The sequence below is a fragment of the Oncorhynchus masou genome, chromosome 5 (assembly GCF_036934945.1).
Source record: "Oncorhynchus masou masou isolate Uvic2021 chromosome 5, UVic_Omas_1.1, whole genome shotgun sequence".
Lineage (NCBI taxonomy): Eukaryota > Metazoa > Chordata > Actinopteri > Salmoniformes > Salmonidae > Oncorhynchus > Oncorhynchus masou.
Window position 1 is genome coordinate 35,572,101 of NC_088216.1, and position 22,679 is coordinate 35,594,779.

The 22,679-nt window shown below is 46.4% G+C and overlaps 1 protein-coding gene across 2 annotated transcripts in view; it reads left to right on the plus strand.

Annotated features, from left to right (window-relative positions):
- rbl1 (retinoblastoma-like 1 (p107)) overlaps nucleotides 1-22,679 on the plus strand; it is a 46,357-nt gene that overhangs the window by 21,100 nt on the left and 2,578 nt on the right. The window contains exons 10-21 of one of the 2 annotated variants that reach the window (XM_064965457.1): nucleotides 286-398; nucleotides 753-856; nucleotides 1,100-1,237; nucleotides 7,805-7,969; nucleotides 8,368-8,500; nucleotides 9,022-9,246; nucleotides 13,840-14,030; nucleotides 17,793-17,969; nucleotides 20,041-20,112; nucleotides 20,334-20,421; nucleotides 21,168-21,328; nucleotides 21,816-21,980. In XM_064965457.1, the coding sequence (XP_064821529.1) occupies nucleotides 286-398; nucleotides 753-856; nucleotides 1,100-1,237; nucleotides 7,805-7,969; nucleotides 8,368-8,500; nucleotides 9,022-9,246; nucleotides 13,840-14,030; nucleotides 17,793-17,969; nucleotides 20,041-20,112; nucleotides 20,334-20,421; nucleotides 21,168-21,328; nucleotides 21,816-21,980 (1,732 nt within the window). The remainder of the gene's footprint in view (nucleotides 1-285; nucleotides 399-752; nucleotides 857-1,099; nucleotides 1,238-7,804; nucleotides 7,970-8,367; nucleotides 8,501-9,021; nucleotides 9,247-13,839; nucleotides 14,031-17,792; nucleotides 17,970-20,040; nucleotides 20,113-20,333; nucleotides 20,422-21,167; nucleotides 21,329-21,815; nucleotides 21,981-22,679) is intronic. The other variant, XM_064965458.1, reaches the window with a different exon arrangement.

The following is a 22,679-nucleotide window of genomic DNA, read 5'->3' on the forward strand; positions in this document are numbered from 1 at the left end:
AGTGTGTTTTAGTCCATGACTGGGTTTATAACAAGGGTCGGGGAAACCGTCGCTACATGTTAAATAGTTTTGTGTAAACTAGGCATGTTAATCTGGTTTTGGGTCAATTACAATTCAGGAGGTAAACGAAAATTAAAATTTTCTCATTGAAATGTAATTGCCCCCAACTGTGATTTGGTTGATAAATCAAGTCCCAGGGAGAGGAGAAACAGAGGCCACTGCGACTTGAATTGGAAGGTATGTGGTGTTTAACTGTTTTGGCCCTGTGACTTTTTATACCTGTAGGTCATGTTCGCGGGACCCCATCGTAGCCATTCTGAGCAGAGTGAAAACCCTGGGCGAGACGTTCAAGCAACATTACACAAAGGACTCAGAGGAGCTGCCTGGATCACACATGGGTGAGATACCAGACAGACATGCAGTTGGAATACATTGAGCATGCAGAAATAGGGGTTAAATATGCTTGGAGACGGGGTACATCACAAATGTCAAAAAGTAAAAATTGGTACACAAAGTGGACTTAGTACGCAACTGCTCAAACACTCTTTTGCTATTTACCTTAAGTGTTCTGTCAAACATGCGTCAAAATTATACGGTGTCTCCATCTACTGTGCATGTTCCGCTTTCCATGCATATTACTTCTACGTTTGATCAGGCAAAAAGCAGACACAAGACCACTATTGAATTAAGATAATGGGTCAATGAAAGCTTGCATGCTCTTCTTAATGCCGTTTCTTGGCCCCTTCGTTCAGATTTTGCTGAGAACAGGATGAAGCTGGCTGAAATCCTCTATTACAAGATCCTTGAGAACGTCATGGCCCAAGAGACAAGGAGGCTACACGGCAAAGACATGGCTGTAAGTTACACCTGGGTCGTGTTCATTAGGATACACAGTATATGAAATGACAACTGAAAGTGTTTATTGGACGAGTTCAGATAGTGCCTCTCTGTTTCAGACCGCTTTCTTCTGTTTCGTGCTATGGCACACATCTATATGGTAACTAACGCTTACAGATATGAAGAATAGCAAAGCTAATGTGTGATGGTGCATTGCATCAGACTGTTGGACATTCAGTGTGCCAATGACTGAAAATTCTAGGTGCTGCTGGAGCAGGACATCTTCCACTGCTCTCTGATGGCCTGCTGTCTGGAGGTAGTGCTGTTTGCCTACAGCTCCCAGCGCACCTTCCCCTGGATCATCAGCATCTTCAAACTACGACCGTTCTACTTCTTCAAGGTAAGTGGCCCGCCGCCTAGCTGCACTCGCACGCAAACACTCAATCACAGTAGATTCTAATCAACTCCCCCTTTCTATTCTGCCGCTACTCTGTTATTATCTATCCATAGTCACTTTAACAAAAGTCCCTGCTCATCTGTGTGAAGGTGCCATTGGCATGCTGCATGAGAACTGCAGATGTGGCCAGTGCAATAAATTGCAGTGTCTGTACTGTGAGACACCTAAGACAGAGCTACAGGGAGACAAGATGGACAGCTGATCGTCCTCGCAGTGGCAAACCACGTGTAACAACACCTGCACAGGATCGGCAGATCCGAACATCACACCTGCGGAGCAGGTACAGGATGGCAACAACAACTTAGACCAGGAACGCACAATCCCTCCATCAGTGCTCAGACTGTCCACAGGTCCCAACCAGACATCACCGGCATGAACGTCGCCTATGAGCACAAACCCACCGTCGCTGGACCAGACAGGACTGGAAAAAAGACTCACTGACGAGTCGCGCTTTTGTTTCACCAGGGGTGATGGTCAGATTCGCGTTCATCGTCGAAGGAATGAGCGTTACACTGAGGCCTGTACTCTGGAGCGGGATTGATTTGGAGGTGGAGGGTCCGTCATGATCTGAGGCAGTGTGTCACAGCATCATCGGACTGAGCTTGTTGTCATTGCAGGAAATCTCATCACTCTGCGTTACAGGGAAGACATCCTCCTCCCTCATGTGGCACCCTTCCTGCAGGCTTATCTGATATGACCCTCCAGCATGACAATGCCACCAGCCATACTGCTCGTTCTGTGTGTGATTTTCTGCAAGACAGTAATGTCAGTGTTCTGCCATGGCCAGCGAAGAGCCCGGATCTCAATCCCATTGAGCACGTCCAGCAGGTATATTTCACTGGTCGTCCCCAAAGCCAACACTTCCTTTGGCCGCCTTTCCTTCCAGTTCTCTGCTGTCAATGACTGGAACAAATTGCTGAAATCACTGAAGCTGGACACTTATCTCCCTCTCTAACTTTAAGCATAAGCTGTCAGAGCAACTTACCGATCACTGTACCTGTACACAGCCCATCTGTAAATAGCACACTCAACTGTTAACTCGAAATGACACAACGACAAGGTTCCAGTTTAACAAATTTTACTATACCGTATGAACACCCTCAAAGGTCGCCATTATTCTCAAGGCTAGATCCATCAACCACCAGACTTCATGCGCATGCGCACTCTTGACTGAGTGATAGCCCCATAATAACAGAAATATTGGTAAACTTAAAACATGAACTTAACAATCTCCCCTTTTCTTTAAAGACAAATAAAACATCAACAACATAATTAAATGTCCAAGTATTATTCAAGATCCCCATTACAAATGGGTTGTGTGACAGTTTTCATTTGTATTACTCAAGCTGCCACTTTCCAGTACTGAGAGCCTGTAGGAGCAAAAGACCGGATGCTCCTTTTTTAATCAGACAGTCAGCAAGCTGTTTCTTTGTGGTCGACCACAGAATCCGCTGGATTCTCTGTGCTTGAATAAGTTCCTTGATGCTGCTAATCTCAAGACAAAGTCTTTTCTCTGTAACATACTTGGTCGACTTCACAGCATCAACTAATGAGTAGTTGTCAGTGACACAAACTGCAGGTAGAATGTGCCGTTTTGTCTCACTAGTGGTATGCTCTGAGAACAGAGTTGCAAGAAAGATCGCATTGTCAATTCCGTCCGCAAGAGCAAGTGTTTCTCCAGCAAGTGGGCTTCGGACAACCCTTCTGATCCTTTTTGACTGCCAACAGACTCCTTGACCCATGAGCACGATTAATGTCCATCTTGTGTGCCTCCATCTGTAAGGTTCCCTAGCGAAGCATCACTGAAGACAACTAGTTTCAAAGAGTCATCTTTTCCAACATGCTGAAACTTTAAAGTCACTTGTTGTGATTTCAGTTTAGGAACAACTTTGTTTGCCTCATGAATGGTGTGTAGAGTGGCGTGTTTTGTGTTAGATGCCAAGTCGCAAACATCAAACATTACATCAGGTCTACTCTGTCTAGCAACCCATAAAATTTGTCCTATCTTCGACCTCAATTGATCAGCTTCAATTCCACATAGAGGGGAATTCCTTTGTACGGCTCTTGAAGAATCCATATGAATGGATTGAAGATTATTGATATAGCTCTCCTGTTGCGTCAGTATTGTTCCATCAACCGTAATAAACTCTATGCCAACATAACAAAAATGATCATGCTCTTCATGGCCGACCTGGAAAACAGCAGTTCACAATCACAGTTGAAGCAAAGGTCTGTGAGCCACCCCAGATAGTCATCAACATGACAGGCAAGTACTCCAGTCACATTGCAGTCTTGTTCAAGCCAATAGAAGACTGCAGGATCCACTTGTGACACTTTTTCCACCAGTATTCAGCATTGTTACCTTGACTTTGTTGTACCAGTAGAGTGATGCATCTGCCAGTCCATACACACACTTTTTTAGTGTCCACAGTGTTTCTTCGCTTTTAGCTTCGGGCGGAGGTCGGATGTGAATGTCCCTTGACAGTTCTGTTCCCTGAAAAAATGCAGATTTGATGTCTATCAAATTAAGTTTCCATTTCTTCTGGCAGATAACTGACATCAGTAATCTGAGTAGCTCTGAGGCGCATGTTGGTGAGTCTTTTGGGAGTTCTTTAGCAGCCAGCTCCTCAACCTCTAGCCACTAGATGCGCTTTAGGCACTATTCCAGTTAAGGATTCTTTAAGGGTACACACCCACCTTGTTGAGACACATTTCTGACCAATGTCTTTGACTTCCTCAAACACTCCATTTTTTTGTCCAATTACTGAGCTCATCTAGCTTAGCTGTGTCAAATGACACGTCCTTTGTTTCAAGTCCAACATCATTTTGAATGTCATTCTGTTTTTCTCGATTTTCCATTGGTTCAATTCTGAGATTATCTACAAGTGACAGGTCAGCTGACCCTGCTATACCAGAAAGTGTAGCTGGTTCAGAGTACTGTAAGTTGTACCAGTTCTGGTGTTTTCCTTTGGCTTTTCCTGCTCGCCCAATGACGGTTGCTGTATGTGGAATACCACTTTCTCTGTCCATGTATTTAACAGTTTGTCCAGTTTTCAGATTGGAACAACCATGTTCTCTTAACACGTGGCTGTTGAATGTTTTCCTCATTTGAACGCTCAGCAGTATTATCTGTGGCATGGTTGAAGGTCTTTGCTTCATTTCCTATGCCAGTTTCAGTGTCCATATCATTGGATGTGACATCTGGTAGGTTTGTGTCTGTTACTGTGTCCTTTTTGTAATTTTCATTAGGAGACTGATTCTCAGCAACAGCCGCTCTATCTTGTTGATCATTTACTTTCCGCAATCTTGAGTGATGCACCTTGACAACAATGCCTCCGTGTCTCACAAATATCTCCACACCATCTTGGCCAATGACTACTCCCGGTCCTTTCCACTCTTGACAGTCAACTCATTTGTAGTACACTCTGTTTCCAGTCTCGTACTTCTCATCTGTGGGCCGAAGCTGTGTCCGCAGAGGCCTGCGATTTCTTTCTGAGCACACTCTGCTTTAGTGAACGCTTTTCTTGCTGCATGTAGTGCTGAAAGGTGCTGTCCCCACCCATGCACTCACACTGGTAACTTCTAGTGCTGGTGGCTTGTCAACCAGTACTGAGGGAAGATTAGAATTCTGCCCGAACACTAGTCGATATGGGCTGTAACCATGAACATTGTGCATTGAGTTTTTTGCCATCAAAGCCCAATCTAGGGCTGTGTTCCAGTCACATCCTTGCTTCACTTTCAGCATGATCTCTGAGTGTTTGATTGAGTCTCTCCAGAAGTCCATTGCTCCATGGACTGTATGCAGCAGTTGTCTTTACTTCCATGTTGAAGTTCTCTGCCATTTCATTATAATTGAATTCTCCTCCATTGTCACTGTACAATTTCTGGGGCGGGCCATGCACACATATCCACATACATATATCCAGGCATGAATGAAGTGCTTGACAATTTCACTGGGTTTCTTTGTATTCACAATGCTTCTAGCACTAAAGCGTGTGAAGTGGTCGATTATGTGAAGGTACCACACACTTGGTCCTAACTCATGTAGATCTACAGCCACTGTTTCATTGTACTTGGAAGCCAGTGGCAAACCAACAGCTGGTCGGGGCTTAGGTTTGCTGTATTTTTGACATGTCTCACAACTGTTAACTATCTGCTGTAGAATGAAAATAGTAACTTCTGAAGTCTGTCAACTGTAGCATGTCCAAACTGTTTGTGAAGCTTTAACAATACTTAATGTTTTTCTTTTGTGTTCATGTTCTCTGTGACTGTCAGAATCTCCATGTGCTCCGTGTCAGCCAGAATCTCATTTTTGCATGGACTCTGTGTGATGTCTTTGTCCAAAATGTTTACACAATAGTGGTCTGAGGTAGTAAGTTCAAGAGTCACTGGTTGTTTAAACATCACAGCCTTGTCATTTTTTATGTTTTAGTACAGCCCCTGCCTTCTTGAGGGAAGCTTTACTTAATAGTAAGGGGATATATGTAGGGACCACCTCTGTTTCAACGTGACACTTAGTCTGATCAATTTTTGCTGGTATCTTAACTCTCTTGGTAGAATGGACAATTCTCCCATCTCCAAATTTGAAAGCTCTGTTGCTTGGTGTGTCAATCATATTTTGTACTTCCTTCATATTCAGTTCACTGACATAGCTATCAAGCCATTTTTCACCACACACTGTCTGTGTGCATGCAGTATCAATCACAGCAGATCCTAAGGATTCAACTATAAAAATCTCAGTATCAGAAGCAGATTCATTTGAAAACAGTGTAATGTTACACTGCTCTATCTCTGTGTTTATATTTTCCTCTGTTAGTTTAACTTTGTCCTCATAACAATGAACGTCTTTAACCCAATGGTAAGTGCTTTGACAAATAGCACATTTTTGATCTCCTTCCATATTTGTCCAGTGGATTTGTGCCTGGAAATGGCGCCCTCTTCTGGTTGTCTTGAGAACGTGACTTGTTGGCGCTTTTTCTCTGCTGCTCGTTGTAATATGCTGCGTCACTCACTTGCATTCCATCTGTTATTGGCGCGACAGACGTCTTTTTACCAAATATTCTTTTTAGTGCCGACTTCATAGATGCAAAAGTCAGCACAGTACAAGCAGTCAAAGCCAACTGTTTCTCCCTACCATATAGACAGACAGTATCTAGCAACTTGAAAGCTAACACTGCATCCGGGAGAACCATGTCGTACTTGCGCATCCTATTGTACCTCTGTTCGAAATCAATGAAGTAGTCCATCATTGCAACCAACATATTTCTCGTAACACTGTCAAAGTTTAAATATGCCTCGTAGGCACGGTCTTTCTCTTCTTTAAGAAATACAGAATCCAGTGCTCTTATCAAAGTTCCCATACCCTCATCCTTGTTCAAATCCTCAACGGCTATTTCCAGTGCTGGATCTCTCGCTCTTCCCTCCAGCGATAATACCACCAAGTGCTTGCTTTTTCGCGTCCAGATTAGTAACGCATGTCCAGATTCCAAGTTCATTTTTCCAACTTTCGTACGACCTCTTTTCGTCGAAGCGAGGTGGCACATTGTAGTTATTAACCATCCTCTGCTACCAATGTTAACTCGAAATGACACAAAGACAAAGTTCCAGTTTAACTTCTTGACGCTACCCATCCCTGTCGCGGGATCATTTTTGTCAGCAACCGCTGAATAGCAATAGAGCCACAGTCAAATAATATGACAAAAAAATATTAATATTCATGAAATCACAAGTGCAATATTGCGAAACACACCAAAAGCAATCAAATTAACCATTTACCTTTGATCTTCGGATGTTTTCACTCACGAGACTCCCAGTTACACAAATGTTACTTTTGTTCCATAATGATTATTTTTATACACAAAATACCTCCGTTTGTTTGTCGCGTTATGTTAAGAAATCCACAGGAAAGAACGGTCACGACAACTCCTAATTCCAAATAGTCTCCATAATGTCCACAGAATGTCAAAACGTTTTTTTGTAATCATTCCTCAGGTTGTTTTTAAAATATATATTTGATAATATATCAACCGAGTGTGTAGGTTTTTCAATAACACCGGGTGGAACAGTGGCCGCTTTACTCTGTAGCGCAAAACTCACTCTGAGAGCCTCCACCTATCCACTTATGCAATGTGATCTTTCACGCTCATTTTTCAAAATATAAGCCTGAAACTATGTCTAAAGATTGACACCTTAGGGAAGCCATAGAAAAAGGAATCTGTTTGAAATCCCTTTAAATGGAGGATAGGCATGCATAGGAACAGAAGGGTTTCAAAATAAGAAGCACTTCATGATTGGATTTTCCTCAGGTTTTCACCTGCAATATCAGTTCTGTTATACTCACAGACACTATTTTTACAGTTTTGGAAACTTTATAGAGTGTTTTCTAGAGAGTGTTTCTCCTAATTATATCCTAATTGCATGTTCTAGTTTCTGGGGCTGAGAAATGGGTCTTTTCAAATGGGTACGTTTTTTAGTCTGTGGTCAACCTACGCTGAAAATGTGCACATGCAGGTGATTGAGGTGTTCATCCGCTCGGAAGAGGGTCTGTCCCGGGACATGGTGAAGCACCTGAACTCCATCGAAGAGCAGGTGCTGGAGTGCCGGGCCTGGACAGCAGACTCTGTGCTGTGGGAGGCCCTGGAGCAGGCTCACAACAAGGTCCCCACTGTGGAGGAGGTGAGCACCCAAGAAACACTACAACTACAATGCACAGCCCATGGGGGATCTACTGTACATCAGAAATATATATATATTTTTTTTACTGTTGTGTTATCGTGGTGAAGAAGTTAAAATATAAGATGCATTAATTGAACTTTTGGAATGTGGTGAGCTAGATCCTGGCTCTGTCTTTAACTGACAAATAATTTATGTGGTTAACTGTGCCTAGTGCATTTTGATTTGGCACTTAAACCCTACAAATTACAATAATTCAAGCCATATAATCGTAGAAGTACATGATCCTAGGTAACATGGTCCAAATGGAATTCTCATAAGGCCAGGTGTCAGTTAACCATTTACAAATATATCTATTCTTAACTATTCCTAACTGATCTTCCTCCCCCTATCATATCCAGGTGAACTTCCCCAGTAGTTTTGACACGGGGAACAGCAGTGCTGGTCCCTCCCACCTCCCTCTGGTGGCCCTCTCCCCCATCATCCACCCTCGCATCCGCGAGTTTAGGACGGGCCTGAGTAGCGCACGCAAAGGTAGGCTACCTTGAGGTGTTAGAGCCTCTATCTCAATTTAGTCTTTCCACGATTCCTCGCATTGTATCTCCTTCCCACCTCAACCGCATTGGAGAAGTTACAAGGACCTTATCAAATCTTCTTCAGAAAGAGGCAGGTAGAAGGGATGTGAGGAATTGAGAAAATCTGAATTGAGAAAGAGCCAATATGTCAGCATTTCTTATTTTTCTCCTTTTGGTGTATGTCAGTATTTTATGTCAGTGTGTCCTCATTCAGCCAATAGAGGGAGGTTGTATCATAATCTTCGGGTTCACATGGAGTGGTGTGACTTTAATGTCCCTTTTGATAACAGTAGACTGTACATCCATATTGTCCTATAACAATATGGATGTACAATAACATGAAAGCTCTATTGAATTCTGTGCCAGTCTGTTACGATGAAATAAAGCCACGTCATTTTCTACTCAGGCTTATGCTAAGTTCTCCAGGAAAATGAATGCTCTTTTAAGTCTAACAAACTGAACCTCTTTTCCTTTTCCCAGACATTCCTCCGTCGCCCTTATCCGTCCACGACCGTTACAGCTCCCCGGCGGCGGGCAGTGCCAAGCGGCGTCTGTTTGGGGACGACAGCAGCAGCCAGGCCCAGCAGTCTCCGTCCCTTGCCAAGAGGCTTATGTTCACACCCGGCGGGACGCTGAAGATCGACACTCCCACCATACTCAATATGACCACAGCCAACGGCCAGCAGCTCAGCATCCCACTGCAAGGTACACCTGCGATAACGCTCATCACATGCTGTGGTATTTATACACATTTTTGGTCAGTTAAATTAATGATTTATATGGATCAATCCATTTGAATTCAATCACTTTTTGATAGCACCCCTTTTGATTTGAACGGAACCTTCCATACCCATTGTAGAAGTGCTCAGAAAGTTACTTTTTGGACCTGAATGCCAAAACATTTAACAGATAAAGGTGCTTAGAGTTTACCCATTTTGCATACCATGAGATATCCATGTCTTAATCACTGGAAAAGATCAACATAATTCAAAAGCTTACAATCAGGGTTGTCAAACTATTTTATAACTTCTGGGGGGGAAATTATTTTTAATTAAAAAACATACCATTATCCTCAATTACTGTTGTAGTTTAGACCATATTTTACATCTAAGGTAGGGATTGGCAGCTAGTGTTGCTTTTTGTAGTCCCCCGGATCAAACGTTGTCAAGAGGGTGGCTTCTGAAATGTTTTGCTCGCAATTTCACTTAGGGCCCCCAAAAGGCTAGGGCCAGATCAGACTGTTGGTATGGATGTAGGAACAGTCTATGACTACAGCCACCCTAGTCATAGACTGTTCTCTCTGCTACTGCACGGAAAGCGGTTCCGGATCGTAAAGTCTAGGTCTAAGAGGCTTTTAAACAGCTTCTACCCCCAAGCCATTAGCCATTTGATTACATGTTCAGGTGTCTTATCATTTGCATTGCCCCCTCTTACGCTGCTGCTTTTCTGTTTATTATCTATGCATAGTCACTTTAATAACTCTACCTACATGTACATATTACCTCAACTAACCGGCACATTGACTCTGTACTGGTACCCCCCTATATATAGCCTCACTATTGTTATTTTACTGCTGCTCTTTAATTATTTGTTTTTTCTTTAAAAAAAATCCTAACTGCATTGTTGGTTAAGGGCTTGTAGCATTTCTCTGTTGTATTCTGTGCATGTGACCAAGTACCGTTTTATTTCAGGTATGCAGACCCGTGAGCCACTGCGGCCCATCAGGATGAGTTCAGATTTTTGTGTGGCACACATCCCTGGTCGAAAGTTTTTGTGTTGTGCTAGTCATCGGTTGAGCCACAACATGCTCTTGAATATAGGCTGGTTGTCAGGTTTTGGCTTATAAATGTATTTTTAAATGGTACCACAAAGAGAATGTTGAGTTGAGTGGGAATATCTTTTTTTTTGGGGGGGGGGGGGCTTTATTATACTGTCAAACCTCCATAGGAAACCTATTGAAATGTAGATAATATAATAGACATGACAATTTTAAGTTAGCAGTGGGTGGACCGGCAGTCATATTTGTCGTTGTAATTAGAAGTAAAAAATAGATTCAATTTTACATTTCAATGGTGTACCAGCTATATTGCAGTGTCTTAAAGGGATAGATAGGTTCGTTAAATGAGTTATATTTCTATGATAGAAATGACACCCACCCTGTATTCAAGACAAATTTGTCTCTCAACCGATGGTAGGCAAAACACAACCTCAGCTGATGTGAAATAGGGTCTATGCTACATTGTTCTCCATATTTTTTAAATAGGGAGCCAATTAGATTTTAGCACTTATTTCCATGACTGATAAAAACTAATTTTTCTCATGGCTCTCTTTTCCCTCAGCAGCAGACATGGTGAGCAATATGTTTGGAACATTGACTCGCAATACATATAGAATCGTGAATGTCGTATCGGCACCTAAGTATCGTGATTAATATCGGTCCCAGGCAATTCCCAGCCCTAATGCAAATATGGAAAACAAATGGCTGTTTCCGCATTTTTTGATAATTGACGTTAAGTTGAAAATTACTTTTTATTCAAACAATTTTTTTTTTTCACCATAATGTTTTGGACTCTAAAAAGTAACTTTCTGACCACTTCTACTATGTGAAAACATGTATGGAAAGATTTGTTTAAACCAAAAGGGGTGCTGTCAAAAAGAGATTGAATTAACACGTATTTACCCAGCAGTGGAAAAAGTACCCAATTGTCATACTTGAATAAAAGTAAAGCTTTTAGAAAATTACTCAAGTGAGTCACCCATTAAAATACTACTTGAGTAGAAGTCTAAAAGTGTTTGGTTTTAAGTATACTTAAGTATCAAAAGGAAAAGTACAAACAATTTAAAATTCCTTATATTAAGTAAACCAGATGCTACCATTTTCTAGTTTTTTACTGAAAGCCAGGGACATAATCCAACACTCAGACATAATTTATAAATGAAGCATGTGTGTTTAGTCAGTCCACCAGATAAGAGGTAGTAGGGATGACCAGGAATGTTCTCTTGATAAGCGTGTGAATTTGACAGTTTTCCTGCCCTGCTAAGCATTCAGTGTAACGAGTACTTTTGGGTGTTAGGGAAAATGTATGGGGTAAAAAGTACATTTATTTTCTTTAGGAATATAGTGAAGCAAAAGTAAATTGTCAAAAAATATAAATAGTGAAATACAGATACCCCAAAACGACTTAGTTAAGGAGTACTTTAAAGTATTTTAACTTCAGTACTTTAAGCCACTGGATATACCCATTTTGTGGCTGTTTATTTTTTTAATTAAGGAGAAGGCCTTTAAAAATCGACAAACAAACCCTAAAAGATACCACTACGGTTCTAGAGGATGGTGGTGTCCTCAGATTTATTTTGTCCGTATCTTGTATAACAATCTCTGATAAATGGTCTGCAGACTTCAGCTAACAAATACATTAATATAGAATGTGTTAAGTTAATCTCGAAGATTGAGTAGCGACTAAAAATCATGATCAATTTGGTACCATCACACACGCAACTAGTTTTCCTGAATTTTCAGTCATCTATGGTTACTTTGGACATTTATAGTTTAACAATTTAGTATTAATATATATACACTGCTCCAAAAAATAAAGGGAACACTAAAATAACACATCCTAGATCTGAATGAATGAAATATTTTTAAATACTTTTTTCTTTACAAAGTTGAATATGCTGACAACAAAATCACACAAAAATTATCAATGGAAATCAAATTTATCAACCCATGGAGGTCTGGATTTGGAGTGACACTCAAAATTGAAGTGGAAAACCACACTACTGGCTGATCCAACTTTGATGTAATGTCCTTAAAACAAGTCAAAATGAGGTTCAGTAGTGTGTGTGGCCTCCACGTGTCTGTATGACCTCCCAACAATGCCTGGGCATGCTCCTGATGAGGTGGCGGATGGTCTCCTTAGGGATCTCCTCCCAGACCTGGACTAAAGCATCCGCCAACTCCTGGACAGTCTGTGGTGCAACGGATGGAGCGAGACATGATGTCCCAGATGTGCTCAATTGGTTTCAGGTCTGGGGAACGGGCAGGCCAGTCCATAGCATCAATGCAGTCCTCTTGCAGGAATTGCTGACACACTCCAGCCACATGAGGTCTAGCATTGTCTTGCATTAGGAGGAACCCAGGGCCAACCGCACCAGCATATGGTCTCACAAGGGGTCCCCACACCATGACTGACCCACCGCCAAACCGGTCATGCTAGAGGATGTTGCAGGCAGCAGAACGTTCTCCACGGCGTCTCCAGACTCTGTCACGTGCTCAGTGTGAACCTGCTTTCATCTGTAAAGAGCACAGTGCGCCAGTGGTGAATTTGCCAAATGTCCTGCACGGTGTTGGGCTGTGAACACAACCCCCACCTGTGGATGTTGGGCCCTCATACCACCCTCATGGAGTCTGTTTCTGACCGTTTGAGCAGACACATGCACATTTGTGACCTGCTGGAGGTCATTTTGCAGGGCTCTGGGAGTGCTCCTCCTTGCACAAAAGCGGAGGTAGCGGTCCTTCTGCTGGGTTGTTGCCCTCCTACGGCCTCCTCCCCACGTCTCCTGATGTACTGGCCTGTCTCCTGGTAGCGCCTCCATGCTCTGAACACTACGCTGACAGACACAGCAAACCTTCTTGCCACAGCTCGCATTGATGTGCCATCCTGGATGAGCTGCACTACCTGAGCCACTTGTGTGGGATGTAGACTCCGTCTCATGCTACCACTAGAGTGAAAGCACCACCAGCATTCAAAAGTGACCAAAACATCAGCCAGGAAGCTTAGGAACTGAGAAGTGGTCTGTGGTTACCACCTGTAGAACCACTCCTTTATTGGGGGTGTCTTCCTAATTGCCTATAATTTCCACCTGTTTTCTCTTCCATTTGCACAACAGCATGTGAAATTTGTCAATCAGTGTTGCTTCCGAAGTGGACAGTTTGAATTCACAGAAGTGTGATTGACTTGGAGTTACATTGTGTTGTTCCCTTTATTTTTTTGAGCAGTAGATATATATATATATATCCCTCATATTAATCACCAATGGTGTTCACTAAGTTGATGGTTTATATTTAGTCCACACAGAGGGACAGAGAGCATTACAGACCCCTGTGATAAGTACACAAAAAGGCCACTAAATTCTGGTAGTTTACTGCTGAAATCAGTTTCCTGTAATTTACCCTCCCTTTGCAACTCTATGCGTAACACACTTTTGGTAAATTTATTGATATGAAATTGTGCAACGCCTCAACAAGCCAATCGCCCCCCTGTTGCCTCCCCTACAATGTGCCTATGTGATCCCCAGGTATAAAGAATGATCTGGGAGGCATCACGCTGATCCAGGTACAGACCAGAGGGGAGCCCGGCAGTCCCATTACAGCCCAGGTCCTCTTGACAGCCTCCCCCAGCCGGTCCATCCCGGCACCCCAGGCCCAGCCAGACCCCCAACAGAGCCGGCCCCGACGCACCGGCTCCTTGGCCCTCTTCTTCAGGAAGGTGAAAGAGGACACACAGGCTGCGTCACAAAGGCACCCTATTCCCTATATCAGTGGTTCGCAAACCTGTCCTTGGGTTCCCCCAGCCGTTCCCCGTATCTATCCCAGAGAACAGCACACAGTCATTATCGTCAGAGGGCCTTTATTTTTACATGCAACACAAATTATGAATAATGGTGTATGTAGTACTAGCCGCTACAAATAACTCAAATGTTTCACTCTTGGAGCGTTAAATCTTCAGCCAGCTGAGACACATTCCCTCTCACTCTCCCGCCTCGTGCCCGCCTCGCACTTGCCCGCCTCACACTCGCCCCCTCGCATTCGCCCGCCCCCTCGCCCGCACCCCCTCGCACTCGCTCGCCCCCCCCGCCCCCGCTCTCTCTCTCTCGACCCCTCCCGCTCTCTCTCTCGACCCCTCCCGCTCTCTCTCTCAACCCCTCCCGCTCTCTCTCTCGACCCCTCCCGCTCTCTCTCTCTCGACCCCTCCCGCTCTCTCTCTCTCGACCCCTCCCGCTCTCTCTCTCTCGACCCCTCCCGCTCTCTCTCTCTCGACCCCTCCCGCTCTCTCTCTCTCGACCCCACCCGCTCTCTCTCTCGACCCCTCCCGCTCTCTCTCTCTCTCGACCCTCCCGCTCTCTCTCTCTCGACCCCCCCCGCTCTCTCTCGACCCCTCCCGCTCTCTCTCTCTCTCGACCCCTCCCGCTCTCTCTCTCTCGACCCCTCCCGCTCTCTCTCTCTCGACCCCTCCCGCTCTCTCTCTCTCGACCCCTCCCGCTCTCTCTCTCTCGACCCCTCTCTCTCTCTCTCGACCCCTCTCTCTCTCTCGACCCCTCTCTCTCTCTCGACCCCTCTCTCTCTCTCGACCCCTCTCTCTCTCTCGACCCCTCTCTCTCTCTCGACCCCTCTCTCTCTCTCGACCCCTCCCGCTCTCTCTCTCGACCCCTCCCGCTCTCTCTCTCGACCCCTCCCGCTCTCTCTCTCGACCCCTCCCGCTCTCGCTCCCCCGCTCTCGCTCCCCCGCTCTCGCTCGCTCGCCCGATCTCTCTCTCTCTCTCGCCCGATCTCTCTCTCTCTCTCGCCCGATCTCTCTCTCTCTCTCGCCCGATCTCTCTCTCTCGCCCGCTCTCTCTCTCTCTCTCGCCCGATCTCTCTCTCTCGCTCTCTCTCGCCCGCTCTCTCGCTCGCTCTCTCTCTCTCTCTCTCTCTCGCCCGCTCTCTCTCTCTCGCTCTCTCTCGCCCGCTCTCTCTCTCTCGCCCGCTCTCTCTCTCTCTCCGCTCGCTCTCTCTCTCCCGCTCTCTCTCTCTCTCGCCCGCTCTCTCTCTCGCCCGCTCTCTCTCTCGCCCCGCTCTCTCTCTCTCGCCCGCTCTCTCTCTCTCGCCCGCTCTCTCTCTCTCGCCCGCTCTCTCTCTCTCGCCCTCTCTCTCTCTCTCTCTCGCCCGCTCTCTCTCTCGCCCGCTCTCTCTCTCTCGCCCGCTCTCTCTCTCGCCCTCTCGCTCTCTCTCTCTCGCCCGCTCTCTCTCTCTCGCCCGCTCTCTCTCTCTCGCCTCTCTCTCTCTCTCTCTCTCGCCCGCTCTCTCTCTCTCGCTCGCTCTCTCTCTCTCTCTCTCTCTCCCGCTCTCTCTCTCTCTCTCTCTCGCCCGCTCTCTCTCTCTCTCTCTCTCTCTCGCCCGCTCTCTCTCTCTCTCTCGCCCGCTCTCTCTCTCGCTCGCTCTCTCTCGCCGCTCTCTCTCGCCCGCTCTCTCTCTCGCCCGCTCTCTCTCGCCCGCTCTCTCTCGCCCCGCTCTCTCTCCCGCTCTCTCTCGCCGCTCTCTCTCGCCCGCTCTCTCTCGCCCGCTCTCTCTCGCCCGCTCTCTCTCTCTCGCCCGCTCTCTCTCTCTCTCGCCCGCTCTCTCTCTCTCTCGCCCGCTCTCTCTCTCTCTCTCGCCCGCTCTCTCTCTCTCTCGCCCGCTCTCTCTCTCTCTCTCTCTCGCCCCCTCTCTCTCTCTCTCGCCCCGCTCTCTCTCTCTCGCCCGCTCTCTCTCTCTCTCTCCGCTCTCTCTCTCTCGCCCGCTCTCTCTCTCGCCCGCTCTCTCTCTCGCCCGCTCTCTCTCTCTCTCTCTCCCGCTCTCTCTCTCGCCCGCTCTCTCTCTCTCGCCCGCTCTCTCTCTCTCGCCCGCTCTCTCTCTCTCTCTCGCTCGCTCTCTCTCTCTCTCGCTCTCTCTCTCTCTCGCCCGCTCTCTCTCTCGCCCTCTCTCGCTCGCCCTCTCTCGCTCGCCCGCTCTCGCTCGCCCGCTCTCTCTCGCCCCGCTCTCTCTCGCTCGCCCTCTCGCCCGCTCTCTCTCGCCGCTCTCTCTCTCTCTCTCGCTCGCTCGCCCTCTCTCTCTCGCTCGCCCTCTCTCTCTCGCTCTCGCCCGCTCTCTCTCTCTCTCGCCGCCCGCTCTCTCGCTCGCTCTCTCTCGCCCGCTCTCTCACTCGCTCTCTCGCCCTCGCTTTCTCTCGCCCGCTCTCTCTCGCCCGCTCGCTCTCTCTCTCTCGCCCGCTCTCTCTCTCGCTCTGCCTCTCTCTGTCTCTCTCGCTCTCGCTCTGCCGCTCTCTCGCTCCGCTCTCTCCGCCTCTCTCGCTCTCTCTCGCTCTCGCTCGCCCTCTCTCGCTCGCCCTCTCTCGCTCGCTCTCTCTCGCCCTCTCTCGCTCGCTCTTCTCGCTCGCCCGCTCTCTCTCGCTCGCCCGCTCTCGCTCGCCCGCTCTCGCTCGCCCTCTCTCGCTCTCTCTCTCTCTCTCGCCCGCCCTCTCTCTCGCTCGCTCTCGCTCGCTCGCTCGCCCTCTCTCTCGCTCGCCCCCGCTCTCTCTCGCTCGCCCGCTCTCTCTCGCCCGCTCTCTCTCGCCCCGCTCTCTCGCTCTCCCGCTCGCCGCTCTCTCTCGCCCGCTCTCTCTCGCTCGCCCTGTCTCTCTCTCGCCCGCTCTCTCTCGCTCGCCCGCTCTCTCTCGCCCGCTCTCTCTCGCCGCTCTCGCTCTCTCTCGCTCGCCCGCTCTCGCCCGCTCTCTCTCGCCCGCTCTCTCGCCCGCTCTCGCTCGCCCGCTCTCTCTCGCTCGCTCTCTCGCCCGCTCTCTCTCCCTCGCCCGCTCTCTCTCGCCCGCTCTCTCTCGCTCGCCCGCTCTCTCTCGCTCTCTCTCTCTCGCTCGCCCTCTCTCGCTCGCCCGCTCTCTCTCGCTCGCTCTCTCTCGCCCGCTCTCTCGCGCTCTCTCTCGCTCGCCCTCGCCGCTCTCTCCTCGCTCGCCCGCTCTCTCTCGCTCTCTCGCCCGCTCTCTCTCGCTCTCTCGCCCGCTCTCTCTCGCTCTCGCTCGCCCGCTCTCTCTCGCTCTCTCTCGCCCGCGCTCTCTCGCTCTCTCGCTCGCTCTCTCTCGCTCTCTCGCTCGCTCTCTCTCGCCGCTCCCCGCTCTCTCTCGCTCTCTCTCTCGCTCGCCCTCTCGCTACTCGCTCGCCCGCTCTCTCTCGCTCGCTCTCTCGCTCGCCCGCTCTCTCGCTCGCCCGCCCTCGCTCTCGCTCTCTCGCCCTCTCTCGCTCTTTCTTTCGCCGCCCTCGCTCGCCCCGCTTCTCTCTCGCTCTTTCTCGCCGCTCTCGCTTTCGCCCCGCTCTCGCTCGCCCGCTCTCTCTCGCCCGCTCTCTCTCGCCCGCTCTCTCTCGCCCGCTCTCTCTCGCCCCCCTCGCTCGTTCGCTCGCTCTCTCTCGCCCTCGTGCTCCCTCGCTCGCGCTCACTCTCTCGCCCCCCCCCGTACTCTCTGTAGGTGTACCACCTGGCCAGTGTGCGGCTGAGAGATCTGTGCGTTAGGCTGGACATCTCGGCAGAGCTGCGGGGCAAGATCTGGACTTGCTTTGAGCACTCCATCGTCCAGTGTCCGGAGCTGATGAAAGACAGACACCTGGACCAGCTCCTCCTTTGCGCCATCTACATAATCTCTAAGGTACTAAAGCACTGAGGAGAAAGATTTGCTTATTTTTGTTGTTTTACCATCTTCAGTTGAATGCATTGATTAAGCCTCTTGAGAGCAACTGCTAAATGGCTTTCTACGTGGCTGTGTTTCTGGATTCACTGAATGAGATGAGCGATGTTCTGATGGTCTTGAACAGAGGGATTGACACATTGATAATGACTTGATTATTTCTGTGTCATGCAGGGCACCTAGTACTTAGTATGGTACTTTCTTGTTTTTATTTCTTATGTGGACCATAATAAAATTATTTATTAATCTTTCTTTTTCAATTCACAGGAGAATTGGTTATACTTACGTTCCATATTAAAACACAGAATACCCTTTATATTCAAATTTGACAAATGCATTCCCTTGTTTCTTAATGTAGAATATCTAATACTTTTCTGCACCATCAAGAAATCTGACTGAAAACATTTGTAATGAGTTCTTTGGATTCATTATTTTATTGAAGAACTGCAGGTGTTTGCGGGTTTAAAACACTTTTGAATACAGTGGATTTTGGTGGTTCTGTCATCTTTTGGGCAACGGTTGGTCTAGCAGTCACCACCAATGCCGACAGCACATGTCTGTTCTCGAATCTCAGCCCCACTGCTCTTCCTATCTGTCCGTTGAATCAAACATACAAAAGAGTGATAATTTCCAGACCGGCCCGGGTCCCTTGGTGCATCGCACCATGGATCGCTTGACGTAGCCGGCGGCTAGGTCAGTGCCCCTGTCTGGAACTCTTAGAGGAAGGTTTGGCACAAATCTCGCCGTGTTTCTCTAGGCTGTAATAACTTTACCTCAGGAGGAATCTGCTAGATTGTCTTGTTAAAACTGGCGTTTTATGTTCCCTCGTCACCAGAATGTTTAAACGGAATGTATTGATTAGTTGTGACATGGCTGGCTCAGACATGGCATTAGAATGGCATTTTAATTCTGTGGGTGCACATGCTTATGTAGTTTTTATAATGGACAAACTGCCCAAAATGGTGAATAATGGGACCTACCTGTGTTGATCTGCTTGCCCTCAACTCATATTTAAACATAGATGCAGTACAGGAGTCATTGGAATGGTGCACATTTAACAAATCTGATCTAACGGCGTGGATATTCATCAATTCTGCCAGGATTTCTGTATTGTAACAGGCCTTCCGTGTGGTTACTAAAGTCCGATTTTTATATATTTGGCTGTTTTCACTTCATAACATGTGGAAGTTGTCCCTTTTCAATTTTAGAAGTGACTGCTAAATGCTAACTCCCATTCTTATAAGCTGGTTAGCATAGCTCGCATACTGAATTCGGTGGTGGTAGTCAGTTGTTGGGGTTGGCATCCATACAAAAAACATTATACTGTGGTTTGAGAAATATATCTATTTTTTTGCCTCAACAGTTTGAAATGCACAAACAATAGTGTGAATGTAGGTAGATTTTGCCAGGGGGCAATGAGGAGACTGGATCTTAACCCATGCCCCTTTCCCCCCCACGTGTTTCCATGTCAACTCCATTGTTTTGGTCGAGTTCGATTGACCGCATCTATGGCACATTTCTCTACCGCATCTATGGCACATTTCCTTGAGGGGAAACTAATCTAAGAATTGACTCAATAAAACAATGTATGTGTCCATCCTACTGCGATAAATGCCATACTCCGGATGGCCCATATCATAAAGAAGCCTCCTATTCACATCTTATTGACTCAATGTTACCTTCAGCAGAATTGACTAATTTTCACTGTAGAATATTATTCTGACTGCATATTCAGCATAGCTATTTTCATTTTTTTTTACACATCTGTTTCTGATCTCAAGGTGTCCGTCCTTCAATACATAATCAAATAGTAATCTTAAAACAATGTGTTAGGGTAGTAGAACCCACAGATTTTTGTTTTGTTTTTGGATTTTAAGAAAGCTGTACCCAGAGGAAGAAGGCCATGTCTTGCCGGTCCCTGGCACAAACACGTTTTACCCGTCGTACAGACATTCAACAGTTTAGTTTTTTTTTCTCACCTGAGTGATTGTTGCTTGGATTCCTATTAATAGTGTACATATGAATGTTGTAGATTACGAAAGAAGGCCACACATTCCAGGACATCATGAAATGTTACCGCAGTCAACCACAAGCCAGCAGTCATGTAAGTGACCCCACATGCCAGGTTTTTCTGAATTCCTCTGTACTTTATTTCAAGATCTTCTCAAACACTTCTGCAGAGGGAGGTGTGCATAGTCAGAAAACCGATTTTAATATAGATCACTAATATTATATTACATATATAGAATTTGTGCCTGTCGTGAAGTCAAAAAAATAATTTGAGTGACGTGTTCCTTACGGCTCTTGTTTATGCTCACTCCACAGGTCTACCGCAGTGTCCTCATCCGACCCAGCAGCACCAGAGAACAGCCCTCAGACGAGAACATGGAAGTGGACCCCTCTGGTGGAACATGTAAGACAGCACACCCCCAAATAGCCTTTCTATCTGCAGCTGTCCACTACTGGAGTATAGCCAGGTGGTTCAGAGTTATTTTCGGACCACTAAAAGATACCACGGCCCTGAGAAAGACTCTGGAAATGAATCCCACTGAATGTAACCTGAATGAATGTCCAGCTGTTTAAAAATGTTGGTTTCATATGGTTTGTTTCTAGCACAGAAATTATGGGGGAAAAAATAATATTCTTTTAAAATTATATATCAAAAAATTATATTGATACTGTAAGCATATTTTGAAGATAAATACGCAACGCAGAGGACGAAAGGTCAATGGAAATAGTGTTTTTTTCTGTAATATCAATGGGTCAGAGACATGTGAGGAATTTCAGTCTGGGACTCATAGCTACATGACAAGTTCTCATTGGTCCAAATTGTTTATACATTGAACCTGAAATAGGATACTTGTTATCTGGCCATTGGCCCAGTTTTATTGCAAGGAATTCTAGTTAGTCAACCACAGGCTAGGGCTGGGTTATAACACTACATCCTGTCCCTTTGTTCTGTGGAGAGAATCACTGAGGACAGGGAAGAAATTATCACCTACTTCCAAGCATGATTTGTCCTCTTTGAGTTAACCTGTTTTCCTCCCCCTGATTTGCTTTGGGGTCTGTGTTATTGAAGAATAACATCAACTGCTAACATAACGGTAGGCAGACTCTTTGGTGATATGAGTATCCATTACTGAACAATGCATCCACCAGCCTTAATTTCAGCTGCTGAGAAAGCTGACCAGAGCAGCAGAGAGGAGGCTCTTGCCCAAGGCGAGGAGCGCGGCGACCTCATCCAGTTCTACAACTCTGTCTATGTGCTGAAGATTAAGGGCTTTGCCCTCCGATACGCCGCCCCCAGCATGGACAACAGGGTATGGTATGAGGTCTGATACCAACAGGCTCGCGAGACCATTTCTATCTACAAGCGATCTGAACTGGTCTGATCACCTGCACTGACTCTCCACACCATGGCACACATGCACTCACACACACATACATTCATGTTACACACAAATCACAACTGCCGATAGCAGACTCTTCTCTACTATTGCTAATTCTGCACAATTTAAACAATTGCCCTCTAATCCCCCCTTCCCTGATACCCTGTGTAAATATTCTACTATAAATTGTGCTTTCTTATATTCTACTGTGCCATTTACTTTCTGTTCATGTTATTTCTTATTGTTGCATTGTCGAAGGAACCTGCATTTTAGCATTTCGTTGGACAGTATATACTAATTCAACTTTAATCATGGGCATACTTCTGTCCTGACACCAGTTCACTGTCAGTATCTAGTCAGAAGTTTGAGATTTGTAAACTAGTTGTCTGTAGTTGTTTTGTTCCCTCTTGTCTTCCAGATGGAGGCCCCTCCTCTGTCCCCGTTCCCCTCGATGAGAGCCCAGCCCCTGTCCCCCCGCCGCATCTCTCAGAGACACTCCATCTACGTGTCCCCACATAAGAACGGCTCCTGTCTCACCCCGAACTCTGCCTACACCTACAAGATCAACGGCAGCCCCTCCAAAGTATGTCCCAACCCTTATGCATGTATGTGTTTGTATTTTGAAGAGGCAGTACAGAAGTTTAGATGCACATTTTTTACATCAAATTGTGTTGTCTGTATGGTTCATATACACATGCTTTAACATAAATCAATGTATTAACTCATGAATCAACATTATCCATAGTTTAAGGCAATATGTTTTGCACATAAATGTGGGGAGGTGTGGTCCTTTCTTTCCAATGAGGTAATTTATGGACAATATTTCAGTCCATTTACCTTGATGTTTGTCAAACCTCTCCTCGGGGAGCCCAGGCGTTTCACAATTTTGCTGAACTAGCACACCTGATTGAAGTAGTCAAGGACTTGATGATTAGTTGATCAGGACTGGCGTGTTATCTCTGGAATAATTCAAATATATTTGATGGCCAGGTGTACGCTAGGAGATGCAGATTTTTTAAAACATTTATTTAACTAGGCAAGTCAGTTAAAGAACAAATTATTATTTACACTGACTGCCAAACCCGGACGAGGCTGGGCCAATTTTTCGCTGCCCTATGGGACTCCCAATCACAGCCGGATGTGATACAGCCTGGATTCGAACCAGGGACTGTAGTGACACCTCTTGCACTGAGATGCAGTGCCTTAGACTGCTGCGCCACTCAGGATTAAGGGGAGCCCTTTTGGCTCAGGGGCCATGGTTCCTTTACTTCCTGTCTGTATG